This window comes from Cavia porcellus, unplaced genomic scaffold (genome assembly GCF_034190915.1).
Source record: "Cavia porcellus strain 051 isolate PalLab524CR breed Dunkin Hartley unplaced genomic scaffold, mCavPor4.1 scaffold_6, whole genome shotgun sequence".
Lineage (NCBI taxonomy): Eukaryota > Metazoa > Chordata > Mammalia > Rodentia > Caviidae > Cavia > Cavia porcellus.
In genome coordinates, this window is record NW_026947489.1 from 18,119,865 (window position 1) to 18,135,838 (window position 15,974).

At 50.0% G+C, this 15,974-nt stretch overlaps 1 protein-coding gene across 11 annotated transcripts in view; it reads left to right on the forward strand.

Moving 5' to 3' along the window:
* Akap13 (A-kinase anchoring protein 13) overlaps positions 1-11,669 on the forward strand; it is a 302,450-nt gene extending 290,781 nt beyond the window's left edge. For all 11 annotated transcript variants that reach the window (XM_063249996.1, XM_063249997.1, XM_063249998.1 and 8 more), the window contains 7 exons: positions 2,046-2,207; positions 2,815-2,885; positions 3,283-3,327; positions 4,656-4,703; positions 4,973-5,422; positions 6,681-7,011; positions 7,748-11,669. In XM_063249996.1, coding sequence (XP_063106066.1) covers positions 2,046-2,207; positions 2,815-2,885; positions 3,283-3,327; positions 4,656-4,703; positions 4,973-5,422; positions 6,681-7,011; positions 7,748-7,797 — 1,157 coding nt within the window. In that variant the 3' untranslated portion in view covers positions 7,798-11,669. The remainder of the gene's footprint in view (positions 1-2,045; positions 2,208-2,814; positions 2,886-3,282; positions 3,328-4,655; positions 4,704-4,972; positions 5,423-6,680; positions 7,012-7,747) is intronic.
* Positions 11,670-15,974: the final 4,305 nt, after the last annotated feature.

The following is a 15,974-nucleotide window of genomic DNA, read 5'->3' on the forward strand; positions in this document are numbered from 1 at the left end:
CTCTAGTAGAAAATGCTATTTAAAATCAGAGCCCGGGCAGGCCCTTGGGATGGTCATTGTGACTAGGTTGGGACTTTTCAGTGGACAGAGCTCGGGGGATGAGTCTGTGTATATGAATTCATGTTATTTGATCCAGCAATTACATGAATCAAACTGTTGGACTAGGAGCTGGGGGTTTAGCTCAGCGGCATAAGCGCCTGCCTTCCAAGCAGGCAGTCGTGAGTTCGATCCCCGGTACCGATAAAAAAAGAAAAAAGACAAAAAAAAAAAAGAGAGGGTGGGGGGCTGGGGATTTAGCTCAGCGGCATAAGCGCTTGCCTTGCAAGCAGGGAGTTGTGAGTTCGATCCCCAGTACCTATAAAAAGGAAAAAGACAAAAAAAAAAAAAAAAAAAACCAATGAACTAGATAAACCTAGAGCTGCAGGGTTTGTCGTGGGTCTAATCTCTTTCAAGTATATCACCTTTCTTTCACACTGGGAACCTTCATTCTTATATCCTTGTCTTGCAGGATACCCTATGTTTAGTCAGTCTTTATCCCCTCTCAAAACACACACAACAGAATCAGAATACTATTGTGCCTGCCACCAGAGAGCGTTTTCATGCACTTCATGTTGAAGTGTCCCCACAAGTGTCAGCCTGGAACCCCTCATGGTGTGTTCTTTCCTCTGTGGCCCTGACCTGTAGCTTCTGCTCTGTAGTAACATGTAATCGGCATTCACTACCAGTGCATAGGTCACTATCCCTGTGGCAGGCCTGGACATCTGAAACTTAGCTCCAGCTGCTGCTTCAGGAAAGCCTCAGAATAATCCCTTGAGTTTCTCACATGTTGGGAATAATTTATATACTTTACACTTGCAAGTCTCGTCTGTAGGCTACAAAATCTTTGGCCCCTATTTTCTTCTCCTGATATGTTTAATTTTTCTCAAATGTTACTTCATTTTGTACTAGCCTAAAGCATTGCTATCAGAGGCTGATGATAATTTGATTTTCCCATAAAAGTCACATGTTCTTTGCCTAGATGTTTTATTTTTGTTTCCCCTAAATCCAGGTAGTTTTCTAAACTGGACCTTGGTGGTTATTCTGGGTTGCTCTGAAGTTCATAGTGGTCGTGTTTTAATGTGTGGTTTCAAATGTTTCTGATTTTAGAGATTATTCCTAAATTAGTTTTCATGTTTACTGGTTGTGATTTTTTTTACTCCAAAATTTCTATTACCCACTGGCAGATCATTTTTATATTCTTGTTATCTTATTTTTGAACCTTTGAACATTGTTTCTCCTATCAAGCCTTTTTTATTGGATGTTACAAATCTTATATTTATTTATCATTTCTATGTTTTGTTTTGTCTCCAGTTCTTTGGGTTTTGCCATGTCTTGTTGGTTTGCTTTGTTCTGGTTTTTTTTTTTTTTTGTTTTTGTTTTTTTTTTTGTCTTTTTCATTTTAATCGGTACCGGGGGATCGAACTCACGACCGCCTACTTGTAAGGCAGGTGCTTATGCAGCTGAGCTAAATCCCCAGCCCCTTTTGTTCTGTTTTGACTTTGGTCCTTATATGCTCTGTGTCATTTTCTTAATGTGGCCCATTCTTTTTTCCTGTTGTTCCTCTCCTGCTCAGATTGGTTCCATATCTAATATTTTCACAGTTTTATGGGCCCCGCCCTAGACGAAAACTCAGGGGAGTGGGAGTTGAGAATTCACATGCTTAGACTTCTCCAACCCCTTGAGCCCACTTTTATCCGAGAGGCAAAAGCTTCACCACTTTTTTGGTCTTAAACTGGCCTTCCTTAAAACTCTCTAAAGATTTGTTTTTGGCTCCTTTGGATCTCACTCCAGGAGCCAGTCTCATGCAATTACTTTTTCCTTCCCTGGATCACTTAAAATTTCCCAGACCTGTGGAAGGACAGTTGAAATTTCCAGTACAATCTAACAAAACCCTGAGTGCTGAACAGCAGATACACTCTGGGCAGGGAAAGTCATGCATTATAGGCCATCAGTTCACCCTTCTGCAGAGGCCCAGTCAGGTATGTGTGTGTATTTTGCCTCTGCAGTGGAGCTTCTTCAGGGTCTGGTGAGCGGAAGCCTGGGAGGTACCTTTGCCCAGGCCGTCGGCAGCTCTGTGGAGCAAGAAGCCATGGTTGGCCCTGTATCCTTGCCCCGGAGAGCAGAGACCTTTGGAGGGTTTGACAGCCATCAGATGAATGTGGCTAAAGGTAAGCAACCCCCAAGTTTCACACACAGCTAAAATGACCTGGGTTTGGCAATTCCGCCTCCTTTTTCCCATTTATTCAGTGCATGTTTTAATGAGGTTCTGAAACACTGAGAATCTAGTAGAGGCAGCCCAAACCAAAAATCTGTCAGACACTCATTTTAAATAGTAATACAGTAGGCATCACTAACCCAAAAATTCAAATCCAGAGTGCTTCAAAATCCAAAACTTCGTAAATGCCAGTGTCATGCCACAGTGAAATATTCTACAATTGAACTCATGTGTCAGGTTGAAGTCAGAATGCAGGCACACTAACAGTACTGTGTAAAGTTACCTTTTGGCTATCTGTCTAAAGGCATATGTGAAACAGTGACTTTCTGATTTGGATGCATGCCCAAGATACTTCAGTAATGCATGTGGATACTCCAGCATCCACAGTGCAGAACACTTCTGGTTCCAAGCACGTTGGGTAAATGATACTGTTTTGCCTCCTGCTTCTAGTTCTTCTTCACAGAAATTCTTAATCGTGGCTTGTACTTTCTTGGCATTAATAGGATTTATAAATGTCATAACCCTGAACTAACTACACTGTATTCTTTGCTTGGTTTTAGGAGGTGAGAAGGAAGAAGGAGATGAAGGCCAAGACCTTAGGAGAACAGAGTCAGATAGCGGTCTTAAAAAGGTATTTCTGTGTAGAACACACTATGAACCTCTTTGAAACTTAGCAGTTACTCCACTTTGATCTTGTTTTGAATGCCTGACTTGCAACTTTCAGGAGAAAGCACATTTCAAAACACAAACTATGTAGCTGAGAGTGTCCTCGGCCTGCCCAGCATAAAGCGTGCTTACTTTACATTCCCGAGCTACCATGGCCCTGCCAGGACCAGTTTCATTAAGTTTCTGTAGGTGCCTCACCAACTGGATCTATTCTTAAAACTTCTGTAATAAATAGTTCAACCTCAGATCTTTGCTGTGAGAATTTATGGTAGAAAATAAGAAACTACAGTGTAACATAGAAATGCATTTAGTATAACTTTTGCATCAAAATACGTTTTTAAATGCGATTTTTTGTTTTATAGGGTGGAAATGCTAACCTGGTATTTGTGCCTAAAAGAAACAGTGAGGTAAGGACATTATAAAGAATATTTGGGGCTGAGGATGTTGTAGTTCAGTGGTAGAGTACTGTACTGGTCTGACATGCACAAAGCCCTGGGTTCAATGCCCAGTACCATCAAAGGAAACAGAAAAACTAGGTCAAGGCAGGATGATCACAACCCAACCCAAACAACTTAGCAAGTGCCTATCTTAAAATTTATTTATTGGGAGGGGGGATTGAACTCACAACCTTGAGTTTACCTAATTAGGCACTTACGCCACTGAGCTAAATCCCGAGTCTTAAAATTTAAATGTAAGGCAGAGTGGGACAGAGATGTAGCTCAGTGCACAGATCCTGAGTTCATTCCCCCATACTTGGGATAGGGAAGTATCTTTTCATTAGGTTAAAAGTGTTCAGTTTTAATTTCATTTGTTGGTTACGTAAGTTCAAGGGGCATTTCTTTTTTACTGTTATGGTAGTGGGGGTTGAATGCAGGGTTTGTGCATGCAAGCGTACTCTACTTCAGACTGAGCTGCTGTACACGCAGGACTCGAGTTATTTTTCATAATATTTCATGTAACTGGCCAGTTGTGTTTCTCTTGTAAATGCCTTAAAACAGATACACAAGCAGTGCTCTTCTCCTTCCCCCAATCATGTACAAGAGCCTTTTTATTTTTATTTTTTTGGGATAGAACCTTGCTAGATTGCCCACGCTGCCCTCAAACTTGAGGTCCTCTTGCCCCAGCCTGCTGAGTAGCTGGGATTATAGGCTTACCTGGCATAAACCTTTTTTAAAAATCAGTGATTTTTTTTTTCTTTGCTTTCTCTTTGCTTTTCACATTAGTTTCTTCAATCTCATCTTTTTAGGAAAGCCTTCGCTCATATTTTCTTGTAGCTCTTTTATGTTTGTTTTTACTTTTAACATATTAACCTACTCAGATTCTTTGTCAGTGTGTGAGCCGAGGTCCCAACTTTCTACAAAAGTGAGCAGTTTTCTCCGAACAATTAATTTAACCTTCTTCCTTTTCAAATTGAGTAGACCGGCTATTTGTATACTAAATTCTTAAGGCTTTTCTGTTCTGTTACTTAGTATATATACCACTTTTATCTTAGTCTCTTTAAACAACAGAAACTTTGTAACACTTTCGATGGATCCTGGTATCCCTCTGATGAACACATTATTTTGTTTGGTCTTTTTTCTTGGCTACTTCTGTTCACTTATTCCCCTTGATAGTTTCAGCTTTAAAAGATTTCATTAAAATCAAGCCCCTTGTAATATTAAAGATGTCATAACCACCTAGCATGATGGGTTCTGAACTTTATCAAGCCCTGGTTTCTATGTTGCTCTTTTTGCAGGTTGTCCGGAGCATTGTTCATCTGTACGAACTCCTCAGCACCCTGCAGGTATGGGGCTTCCTTCACCTTATCAGAGAGACAGTGCAGGTTCAGTTGTGAGCACTGACATTGTCAGTCACTTAGGGATAAACAGTGTCCTGGCTCTCCAGGAAAGTCACAAGTGCCGTGGGTGGAGTTCTGTGGGCCCTGAAGTTGAGCTGCTGTGGACTGGAGACTCAGTCTTAAACAGTGCCCACAGATGCACCAACAGGATGGGTCCCGGCAGGTGACTCTGCTCCACAGCCAGCATTGCACAGCCCTCTGTGTGCCTCCCTCAGGGTGTGGTGTTGCAGCAGGACAGCTACATTGAGGACCAGAAGCTGGTGCTGACCGAGAGGGCACTCACACGGAGTGTGTCCCGTCCCAGCTCCCTCATCGAGCAGGAGAAGCAGCGCAGCCTGGAGAAGCAGCGCCAGGACCTGGCCAACTTGCAGAAGCAGCAGGCACAGCACCTGGAGGAAAAGCGCCGGCGGGAGCGGGAGTGGGAGGCCCGGGAGCGGGAGCTGCGGGAGCGGGAGGCACGGCTGGCTGAACGCGAGGAGAAGGTGCAGCGTGGGCAGCAGGACCTGCACCGGGACTGGGAGGAGCTCCAGCAGAAGAAGGGCGTGTACCAGAGTGATCTGGAGCGGCTGCGCACTGCTCAGAAGCAACTGGAGCGGGAGCAGGAGCAACTGCGGCGGGACATGGAGCAGTTCAGCCAGAGGCAGATGGAGCGGAACCTGAGCCAGGTACCAGGAGCCTGCCGAGCGCCTGAGCAGGGAGGAGGCAGCTCACACTACCAGCACTGTGAGGCAGGGCGCAGAGCTGCCACACTCACTTTAACCTTTGCTTTGTCCCACGTTTGTGACAGTCTCTACCCCGGTTGTGTCTAGCAGGTTGGAGAGTGGGAATGGGCAGACTAGCCCTTCTGGCCGACTAGCACTTCAGCCACCACCCCAGCATGAGCTAGAGTAGCCTCAGCACGTCTGAGATGATGGCAGTTAGGATTTGGGGACCCAGCTGCCTTTGTCTTGTCCCCCTCGTAAGGAAATTTGTGCCAGGTGCAGTTGTGATCAGAGACAGCAGCTCATGAAGGACTCTTGCAGAGTGTCAGCCGCATCAGTGACAGGACAAAGCCCAGCCTAGCAAGAGGATGGACTCCTGGGCAGATGAGACTTACATGGGCCTGGCTTAATGCCTGCTTGCTGAGCTGCTGTTTTTACAGACTGGCTTCCAGTTACTCAGCACACTGGCACCGAGTTTACTTGAGTGATACTCCATGGACAGCCTGGTTGTTTGTACATGGGTCTCTCTGTCTGTTAAAACTCCTCTATCACATTGACATTTCTTTGACTGACCTTGGACCATGAAGGAAAAGCATTATCTCCCAGAGTTTCAGAGGCAGTGTTCACTTTATGTAGAGGTTTTAGCATAACTAGCAGCAACAAATTGCTCTGTTGCTTTTTATGACACAAAGATGGATGCTGTTCCCTCCAATAAAATCAGTGGGGCTTTGACAGTGGACAGTTTCCAGGCACCTGAGATAGCACAGAACAGATGATCCTCTTTACCTTTGGTTTAACCTTTAGCCAGGATTTACCCTCTAATCTGGAGAGGTCTATAATCTCTTTGCCCTGAAATAATTATCTATATCCTTGTGTAAATCTTGAAAGCTAAATACATAGTTTTCCTTGTTTCTTTAGGGAATGAATTGGGAGGCCTAAACTGCCCCATCAAGGTACTATTAATCTTTGTTATTGACATTAGTACCTGCACTGAAAATATTAATGGTATCGAAGGTGATTTTAACATGTTCAGAGATACTACTGGGAAGTGTCCAGCAGATTAAAATGTTTTGAACCTTCTCACAGTGAGTTCCTGTGCGTCCTGGTGTGTGGATGCGTCCTAACCCACCAACACACAAAGTTGAATGCAGCCAGTAATTACTGAGTGAGCACTGGGTGCTGACTCCACCCGCTGAAAATGCCTTCTCTTGAATATGTGCAGGTATCACAACACACCAAGCTCATGAGGATCCCGTCCTTCCTTCCCAGTCCTGAGGAGTCGTCCTTGCCCTCTGTACCTGCAGTGACCAAGTCAGGATCATTGGACTCAGAACTTTCAGTGTCCCCCAAAAGGAATAGCATCTCTCGGACACACAAAGATAAGGGGCCTTTTCACATACTGAGTTCAACCAGCCAGACGAACAAAGTGCCAGAGGGGCAGAGCCAGGCCCCTTCAAGCACCTCCACCTCCACCCGCCTGTTTGGGTTGGCTAAGCCAAAGGAAAAGAAGGAGAAGAAGAAGAAGAACAAAGGAAGCCGCCCCCAGCCAGGCGGTGAGTCCCCCAGGTCCCACAGTGATTGTGAGTTCTAAGGAGCGGGAGCAGCTGAAGAGGGCACAGCTCAGAGGCAGGAAAGTCAGGCTGTCGTCACCCTGGCCTTAGCCACTTGCTGGGCGAGCGTAGGATGTGCGTGCAGTAAGTGTCAGGACGTATCCTGTGCACCACACACAAGCAAGGTGAAGGGCACAAGTCCTAGTTTCAGACTCAAGAACTGGAACCCCCTCAGATGAACACATGCAGGCCCTCCTGTCTGTCTAGACCTAGTCCAGCGACTGGTAATATAACAAGTAGCAGTTGGATCCTGTAGTGACTGTGTCAAGTAGATGCTCCTGGTGGCCAGGAGAAATGAAGAAACTGAAGCCCAGAGACTATTTCAGCGGTAAACCCAGAGCCTGTGGTTAAACTGTATTAAGTGCCCCTTCAGCCTATGCCATTTTCTCCTGAATCCTCTCCTGTACTTTGTTAGTAGGATTGAGTGCTGCCTTTTTACGTAGGAGGTTAAAAAAAAATTTGTGTTTCTCAGGACTTTTGATAGAATTCTAGTGCTGAGGTTAAAATTTCAAGTTTAGCACTTGCTTGCCGAGTCAGCCTGGAACCCCTAGGTGTCCAGTTCACTGTCCATGAGCCCAGAACCCTTGTGTATCACAGCAGACTTGGCCCAAGTGGAGGAAAGGAGATGGAAAGGAAGGTGTCTGGGATTTCTTTCTCATTCTTGGTTTCACTGTTTCAGACGGCCCTGCATCAGAAGCATCAGCAGAGGGTGAGGAGATCTTCTGCTGACCTCTTCCTTCAAATCTGGCCTCCGTGCCTTCCTGCCTCTCCTCCTGTCCCTCACGCACAAGTCTCCACACTGGATGTCCACTGCTCCCCAGCATCGTCCTGGGCACCCCAGGTCCTGCACAAGAAGCAGCAGATGGTCTTGAGTGTTGGCAGGGAGGCGGCCCAGACTCCACTCCAGGCTTGATCTGTGACTGCTCTGGACTGAGGGCTGGGTAGGCTGTGCTCAGGACATTAACCTGAAAGTTGTGGCTCCAGAAGTAGAGGGGATAGTTTGGGACATGTCAGGAATCCCTAAGGGTCTCCCTTTTATGTGGGGAGCACAGCAGAATCACACAGGTAGGGAGGACTGCATCTGTGCGCATGTTCAGTGCCCCAGCTTTGCTCAGCCCAGCCACAGGGGCCTCCGCTTCACCATAGCCCACGGAGGTGGGGTCCCTGTAAACCACTCTATGCTTGTGTCACCCTTTTCTCATTTCATCTTTGAAGGGGTGACAGACACCTGTGAAACCAGTGGTAGGGTTCTTGATGTGGATAAAGGAAAAAAAGCATAAGATCTGTAAACCACCTTGATCTTGATTTCCCAGGTTTAACTTACAAAAGACTGTTTCCCCAAATTCCAAAGAACCAACTGGACTTTCCAAGATACTTGCCTATAGCTCCTAGGCACAGAGGGCGTAGAGAGGCATCGCAGTGTTAGCCCTGCAGTGCGATACTTTGGGGTTCACTGAGCACTCAGAAGAGTCCTCATAACAGCTCCACTGGGGTGCCCAGCCAAGCAGCTTCCAGTCTCGCACCTGCAACCCAACCATGGCCTGAGCCCCTCGAGGTACCCCAGGATGGCTGGCTGAGCGGTGGGTGCAGGTGTAGGGTTAAGCCTGGTGTACCGTTTCCGCGTGTGCACAAGAGGGAGGAGCCCCACAGCAGAGGCATGCTCATTCTGTTAGGCCTCCCTCAGCAAAATGCGGTTCTGAAAAACTGTTTAAATCCAGAGCCCTTTAACTGTGCTGTACCCCACGAAGGTCTCACAGGCTGCCTGGGTTTTCTTTCCCCTTCCCCGTTTCGAGCTGTGTGCTTGAGGCTTTCACTGCTGGTGTGGCAGGGTAGCTCTTTGGTAAGGGCTCCCTTGGAGGCTCCCTGTGCCGCCATGCTGCTTCCTGGCAGAGGAAACCTGGAAATGCTGTGTTTCGTAAGTGGCCTTCAGTTCTTGCTTTTTGCCTCTCAGAACCATGAGGCTTTGAACATTTCTTTCTAAAGACAAAAATCTGTAACGTGGTGCTTGTTGATGAATTGCAAGCTGGCCTTGCAGATGGATATTTATCTTTCAGTTTATTTGAAAGAGGTCTGGTTTAAAATTTTAGCCTAAATTTGTTTTATTTATTTGTGTGTGTGTGTGTCGTGTTTGTTCTAGCCCAGCAGTTCACTCAGCTGATCAGTGCAGAGAGTGCCGAGCAGCCAGCACTGCTCGCTCCTCTCTTTCAGGTGCCTTGAGAGCCAGCTGGACTCTGAGGTGGCACTGGGGAGGCCCTGTGCCTTCTCTCCCCTACTCCCGATAGGGCTTTTATCAAGGGACGTCTTCTTCCTTGAGGACTAGTACGGTTTAGGCCAAACTCAGCTCATTTTTTTTTTACATGAAACTAAAAGACCCAAAACAGCAAAGTCAGCTGCTGCTTCCAGTCCACACAACTCCAAGGCAGAGCTGAGCCTGCCATGACCTTTCCCAGAGCCCATGGGGCCGGGCTAGCAGCTCCAGCCCCAGCTCCAGCTCCAGCCCCAGCCCCAGCTCCAGCTCCAGCCCCAGCCAGGTGCTGTCGGGAAGCTGGGAGGAGCCGTGTGCATGCGTCCCTGCAGGTGTGATGTTTATCTTCAGGTGTCTGTTACTCCCCCGCCCCAGCTGTGCCGATTCCCTTGCTTTGCTGGTTCAGGTCATTGTAAAAAGGGAGATTTCACCTCTTCCCCCACCCCTCGCTCACTCAGAACGTGGCCAGGTTCTGGTTGGGCAAGATGAACTCAGAAGGTCGGGTCTTGACTTCCCCTGCACTGCAGCTCTCCTGCAGAAATACAGGTGGTTGTGCAGGAGATGCTTAGAGGACTGTGCTTTCACTTGCCTGCTCTCTCTGTTCCCCTTTGGATTTGGCCTCTGGGACTGGTTGCTGTGCTTGGGAACTACCCAGGATAACTGCTGTGGTGCTTCTGCTTGTGCCCCGAGACTGCTCTAGTTCCCCAGTCAGCGCCCCGGGGATGGTTTCCAGGGACCTGGATTGTTTTTCCCTTATGGTCTCCCACACTAGGAAGCCATAGTTCTTCCTCAGGCTAAAGAAATCAGATGCCTGAAATTGTGATTGAGGAACAGATTCAAATACTGTCCCCAGCTCCAGCCAGCTTGTAGTGCACTTCTGAACGGACACTGCACCTGCCCCCGAAAGTTAGTCATCTCAGTGGCTGTCCCCCCAGCTGGTTGGGTGACGTGCACTTTAAAAGCTGTCTCCTCAGTTGGCTCCATTTTTGAGACAATCAAATATATAAACTGTTTCCTTAGTAAATGGAGAAGGTTAAAACATGCAAATTGCCATATTTGGCTCTGCCAACATTCCCTCTGCCCTAGGAGAGTGGTCTTGTGAGGAAGAAAATCCTTCTCAAGACTTTCTTGAAAAGGTACGACCCCTGCCATTGCCTTGCCCACGTCTCAGGGTTATACCACTAAGAGCTGCTCCTCCGAGAATCTTTCCACATTGCCTGCCTAGGCCTTAGTGCTAGTGGCACATATTTTTGAGATCTTTGGGGTCCTGTTTGTTCCTTTCTTGGTGGGTGGTTTGCGTGCACAGGGCTTAATAGGTCCTGCCTTAAATCAAGGGTAGGTCAGAAAGCACCTCAATAGAAGTACTCTGTATTGTGTTCCTTCACCCCTGATGCTCTCCTGCTGCCTGTTTTTTTGCAAGGATTTGGCATTTGTTTGGGGCTAAAAGTTTACTGGGAGGATGGGTGGCCACTTGTGCCCAGAGGAAGCAGCCCTAGGAGGAGGTGCAGACAGTCCTGGGTAGTGGGCTTGGGGTGGTTCCAGGCAGTGCAGAAGGCCTCCTTCCCTGAGCAGGACCAGCTGTGGACTCACCAGTGTCCTGGGCTGTCCCTTCAGCCCTGCTGAACTCACCCTTCCTCCAAGACCAAGGGGAGGGGTTGTTGGGTTTGGGTGCATAGTTTTTCTTTCATTGTAGCATAACATTCCTAGTTAACCAGAGCTTTGGAATCTGCTACCTGCTGGCCAGGAATTGAAACAAAAAGTATTTTAATGCTGCCATAAAAAGGAAGGAAAAGAGAAGGAGCGGGGCCTTTCCACATGCTTATCTATTGTAATTTGTCAAGAGACTGGTAGGCTATCAGTCATCCTCGGTCTCACTGAGGTTCGAGGCTGGGCAGCCCCCACTGGCCCCCGGAGGCCTGTCCTCCTCAGAGGGAGCCAGTGTCCCTCTGGGCCCCTGTGGGGACCTTCCTTGGAGCTGTGCCCTGCCCTTGCACCACTGAGATGGGGGTCCCAGCGCACTCACTTGGCATCGCGTCTGGTGAGCCTGGCTGTTCGTGTCCCTTGCCCCATAGCAGGAAGGTGGGGCAGCCGTTCCCAAACGCTGTATGAGCATTCTGTGCTAACTCCTATTCAGTAAAAAGATGGGTCACAACCCAGATGCTGTATATTAATTTGTAATTATGTATAAAGTGAAGCAGTTTTAAACTGTAAAGATTTTTTTCAGTGTTTTCTGGAGTTTCACCACAACATACTGGCTTTGTATTTTATTTATCTTCCTTTCTAGTTACTGGCTTCAGATTCTTGTGAAGTCCCCCTCAACCCTTCCTAAAAGAAAATAAATCTCCTTTGAAGTCTTGATGGTTACTTTGTTTCTGTCCTGCGGAGAGCAAACTTGGTGTGGAAGCAAGCAGCTCTAAGTTAGTCAGAACCTTGTGTGGCTGTTAGGTCAGCGCAGTTAAAGTGCTTTGCAGCCCAGCTTACTGCTTTACTTTAACGTTAGTTTACCTTTTTGGCCATCTTTCTCTGTCCTATACCAACCTCAAAAGTAGTTACCAAAAAATTAGTTCAACAAAAATGGTCCATTTTGGGTGCCGCCAGGCACAGCGGCACACACTGCAATCCCAGCCTTCGGGAGGCTGAGGCAGAAGAATTACTGTAAGTTCAAGCCCAGCCAGAGCTACCCAGAGAGTTCAAGCCCAGCCTGAACTATAAAGCAGGACTGTCTCGAGAAAAACGGAGACCCCATTGTGCATGGAGCTCTGCTGGGGTTTGGCAGGTGTGGTCTCAAAACGGGTGTTCCACTGTACAGGCTGCTGGGGTGCACCCTCCTCTAGCTGCTCCTTGGATCTGTGCTTCCTCCCCCAACTGCTGGCCCCCAAGCTTGGCCACCAAACCCGTGGGGTGACCTGTCAGACCAACCCCACACCAGGCAGCAGGGCCCTAAAAAACAGCCCTGCCTGCCACCAGGGCTCTTCACATTCTCCACGCATGTGCAAGTGCGTACATTTCTTCACAGCTGCTCTCGTAGCCCTGGCAATAGGCAGCTCCCCTAGGGCTGGGAACAGTGATCCCTTTTCACGGCTCCCCTCCAGCTGTCCCCTCCCTCCTCCACAGAGCATTCTGGCCCCATCCCACCCAGACGCCCTGGGCCACAGAAAGAAAAGTTCCCAGGGCCTCCTTCCCTGCTCTGCTGGGGCTGGTTCTGAGCCAGACAGGCTCTGTCTGGGGGGCGGGGCAGTGCCATTCTTCTCTTCTGAAAGTGCTGCAGAGGTACAAAGCCCAGAGGGCTCCAGGAATCCTGGACACCCATAATGGGGTGGGGGCTTAACTCTCGCCTGCCCCCAGGGCCCGTGTGAAACCCCAGCCACTTGAGAAGCCGAAGCAGGAAGATCGAAAGTTTACTTCCAACCCAGGCAATTTAGCAAGACTAAGAAGTACTCAAAGGTCGAGGGATGTCGCCCCGTGACAGTGCCCCCCTTTCATCCACACTGCTATGTAGAGAAAGTGACCTTGTGGGTCTGGAGATTTAGCTCAGTGGCAATGCCTGCCTGGCAAGTATGAGGTCCTGGGTTCAATTCCTGCTACCAAGGAAAAAAATGACCTTGCGTGTTTGAAAGCCCCATCCACCCCAAGGGAGAGCCGGTCCCAGTGTGGCCCCGCCTGCGTCTAACAAGACCACCTTGGCCCTGAAGTAACATGGGGGAAAGAAACTCCCAACCTGCTAGATGGCTGCAACGCTGGGTCTGTGTTCTCTTAAGAGCAAGGAATAAATTCCAGGAACAGAAGTTAAGAGGAAAAAAACCAGAAGAGGCCCAGAAAGTGGGTTGCCCAGCCAACCCCACTTCTCAAGGGTGTTTCTTGAACAAAGCCACAAAGGTGAGGCAGGTTGGAGGTGGCGTGGAACTACAGTGGGCTAATGAGATTACAGGTGCAGTCGCTGGGGTAACACTGAGTTGGAGTAAGGTGGGACAGAACTGGTGTCGCTTAGCCAGTACTGATTAAATGGGGAGCAAAGGGGGCAGTCACCCAGCAAGCACAGGTGGGAGGATAAGCACTTTCCTGGAAAGGGGGTTTAAGGAGGTTTGCTCCTCCACCCAAGGTGACTGATGTCTATTTAGTGTCAACCACTGCTGTTCACCCCTAGGGGAGGTACACGGGTGAGCAGTTCATCTTTTCTGGAAGCCAGCAAGCACCCTTCCAGCCATGGTTGTCTTCTGCACAGACGGGGTCCAGCCCTGCTCAACCACCTGCCTAGCTTATTTCTGCCTAACTTAGCTGTCTAGGACAGGTACTTAGGAGAAATTGGGCCCAAAGACAAGGCCAGGGGAGATCTTGCAGAGGACAGCCACACAGCGTGGGTCTCATGGCTGCTCCGGAAGCATCCACAGGAAGGAAGCAAGGCGAGTGTGTGTGCCAGAGACCAGCCTGTAACCCCTTTCCCAGGGAGCCCCCATCCTACTCTCCCTGTGCCCGAGGCTTGGCAGCCAGGGGCTCCTGCTGTCCTCTCCGGGCACTCACCTGCTCTACCCGTGAGTGTGGGCTTCTCCCCGCTGGACCCTTTGGACACCTCTTCCTCCTCCCACGGCGGCACCACGCACACCACTCAGGAGGGGCCGGGAGCCTTTGGAGGTGCCGGGCCCAGGCTCTGTGGAATGGCAGCTGACACCAGGGCCAGCATCTCTTCCTGCCTGTGAGCCCTTACCACACCTCACCCCGTGGCCAGCTGTGGAGTCAGATGTGGGCTGTAGCTCAGGCACCCTGGGGTGTCCCCAGCTTCACCCTGGTCCCTGCAGTCCAGAGGAAGCCACTGATGACCTGAAACAATGCTGTCTGCCTCACGTGAGCCTGGTGGGTAGAGAGGAGCTGGGGAGAGGGCCAGAGTGGGTGGTGGGAGGACACGGACCCGAGAGAGGCTGGGCACCGGCCCAGCCCTGCATTTCCCAGCTGCTGCCCTTGGACAAGCTCAAGCCCCTTGTCCTTTCAAGGAGGCCACCACACACAGCCTCAGTTGAGTGGTGCCGAGGGTGTGGATGTGTGATGCAGGCTCAGCACAGCCTCAGGAGCATCTGTCACAGCAGTGGGCCCTGGATCCATGTCTCCTGTGCCCAGGGAGCCTCTAGAGGACAAAACAGGCCTTCTCTGCCTGCCCAGCAGCACCTAAGCCAGCACCAGGCTCAAGAGGACACTTAGCGCCTCTTGGCTGGCAGGGAGAGGGGCTTGGCTTGGATTCACTGTCACTTCTGGCAGGCAAATCCAGCCCTCTCTCTTCCTGTCCCTGGACCCACCCCAAGGCTGCAACAGAGCTGAGCCCCACCCTGCCCCATCACCACACAAGGCTGGGGACAAAGGACTGTGCCAAGGCCCTTGGAATGGCAGGGGACACCAGCAGGCCCAAGCCCTAATCAGGGTGAACTCACTCTACAGTGTCCAGGCGGAGGGCCCTCCTGCAGCAGGGCTGGCAAGCAGCAGAGCAACTCACACTTCCAGCTGTAAGCTGGTCACTTTCTGGGACCAGGAGGACCAGGGAGCCCCGCAAGGTCGCTGGAGGGGCCCAAGTCTCACATGCACACCACAAGGTCCTCGTCAGGGTTACAGGGACAGTACAAACCCCAGGTGCTTATTGTGAGAGAGAAAGCAGTCGAGGACTGAACAGGCAAAGCCCTGCCGCGTCCTAAGAACATGCTCCGAATTTCCCTGCCAGGCACACACTTCCCCGATTTCAGGGAGCTCGTACAGCTGCCGCTCTCTCTGGGTCAAAGACAGTGTCGGTGTTTTGCCGCTTGGACTGAGTGTGCAGAGCATGTGAGTGGCACTTGCTGGGGACCGCAAGGAGTCTGCCAGCCCAGGGAGTGCGAGGCCACCACCCTGAAGAGGATCAGGCCTTCCCACAAGATGGCAGAGAAACACAGGTGGAGGATGTCACCTCGGGGCAAGCACCCTACCACCAGCTCTGCTCCCGCTGCAGGTGATACCCAAAGATGCCCTGGCTCTGGGACCAGGGCAGGGATTAGCTCTGGTTTGCTTGCACAGCCACTGCAATGACGACAGGACTGTTCTTTGTGAGACCTCATCCCTAGAGTGCTGGATGACCTGGATCATTTCATGCCCACAAAATAAAGTGGTTGAACTAGGGCAGTGGTGTCAGCCCGGGACTGTGTCAAACTGGAGTCACGTGTGGAGCTCCAGCTCAGCACTGCACACTTGCGCCTCACACCTGCACCTGCGGAGCTCACACTGGAGCCTTCTGAGTGCCAAAACTGCAGCAGCTGTGGTTGAGAAGCCAGGCCGGGTAGGGGCTCCCGGGCTTAATCTCAGAGACCAACAGCCATTCTGCAGCTGAGCCGCCCTCTGGCTGGGAACGCACACACACACACCCCACCCCCACCACCGCCCCAGTGCAGCCGGCTCTGACTGATGTGTACCTGGGCTTTGCACACCCAGGCTCCAGGCCTGAAGGGTGACATCCCTCTCCCCCAGGACCTTGAGTCCACAGAGGCTGCCAAACAACAGGGTAAACATAAAGGTGACACAGAAAAGCAGTGGCTCGGGAGCAAACACCCAAGCGGGGCAGGGCTGGGTTCCAGGGACCATCAGAGGCCTCCAGGGACAGAGCAAGCACTGGGCAGGGAAGACCTCGCACATCTCAGATTCTGGTGCTGTC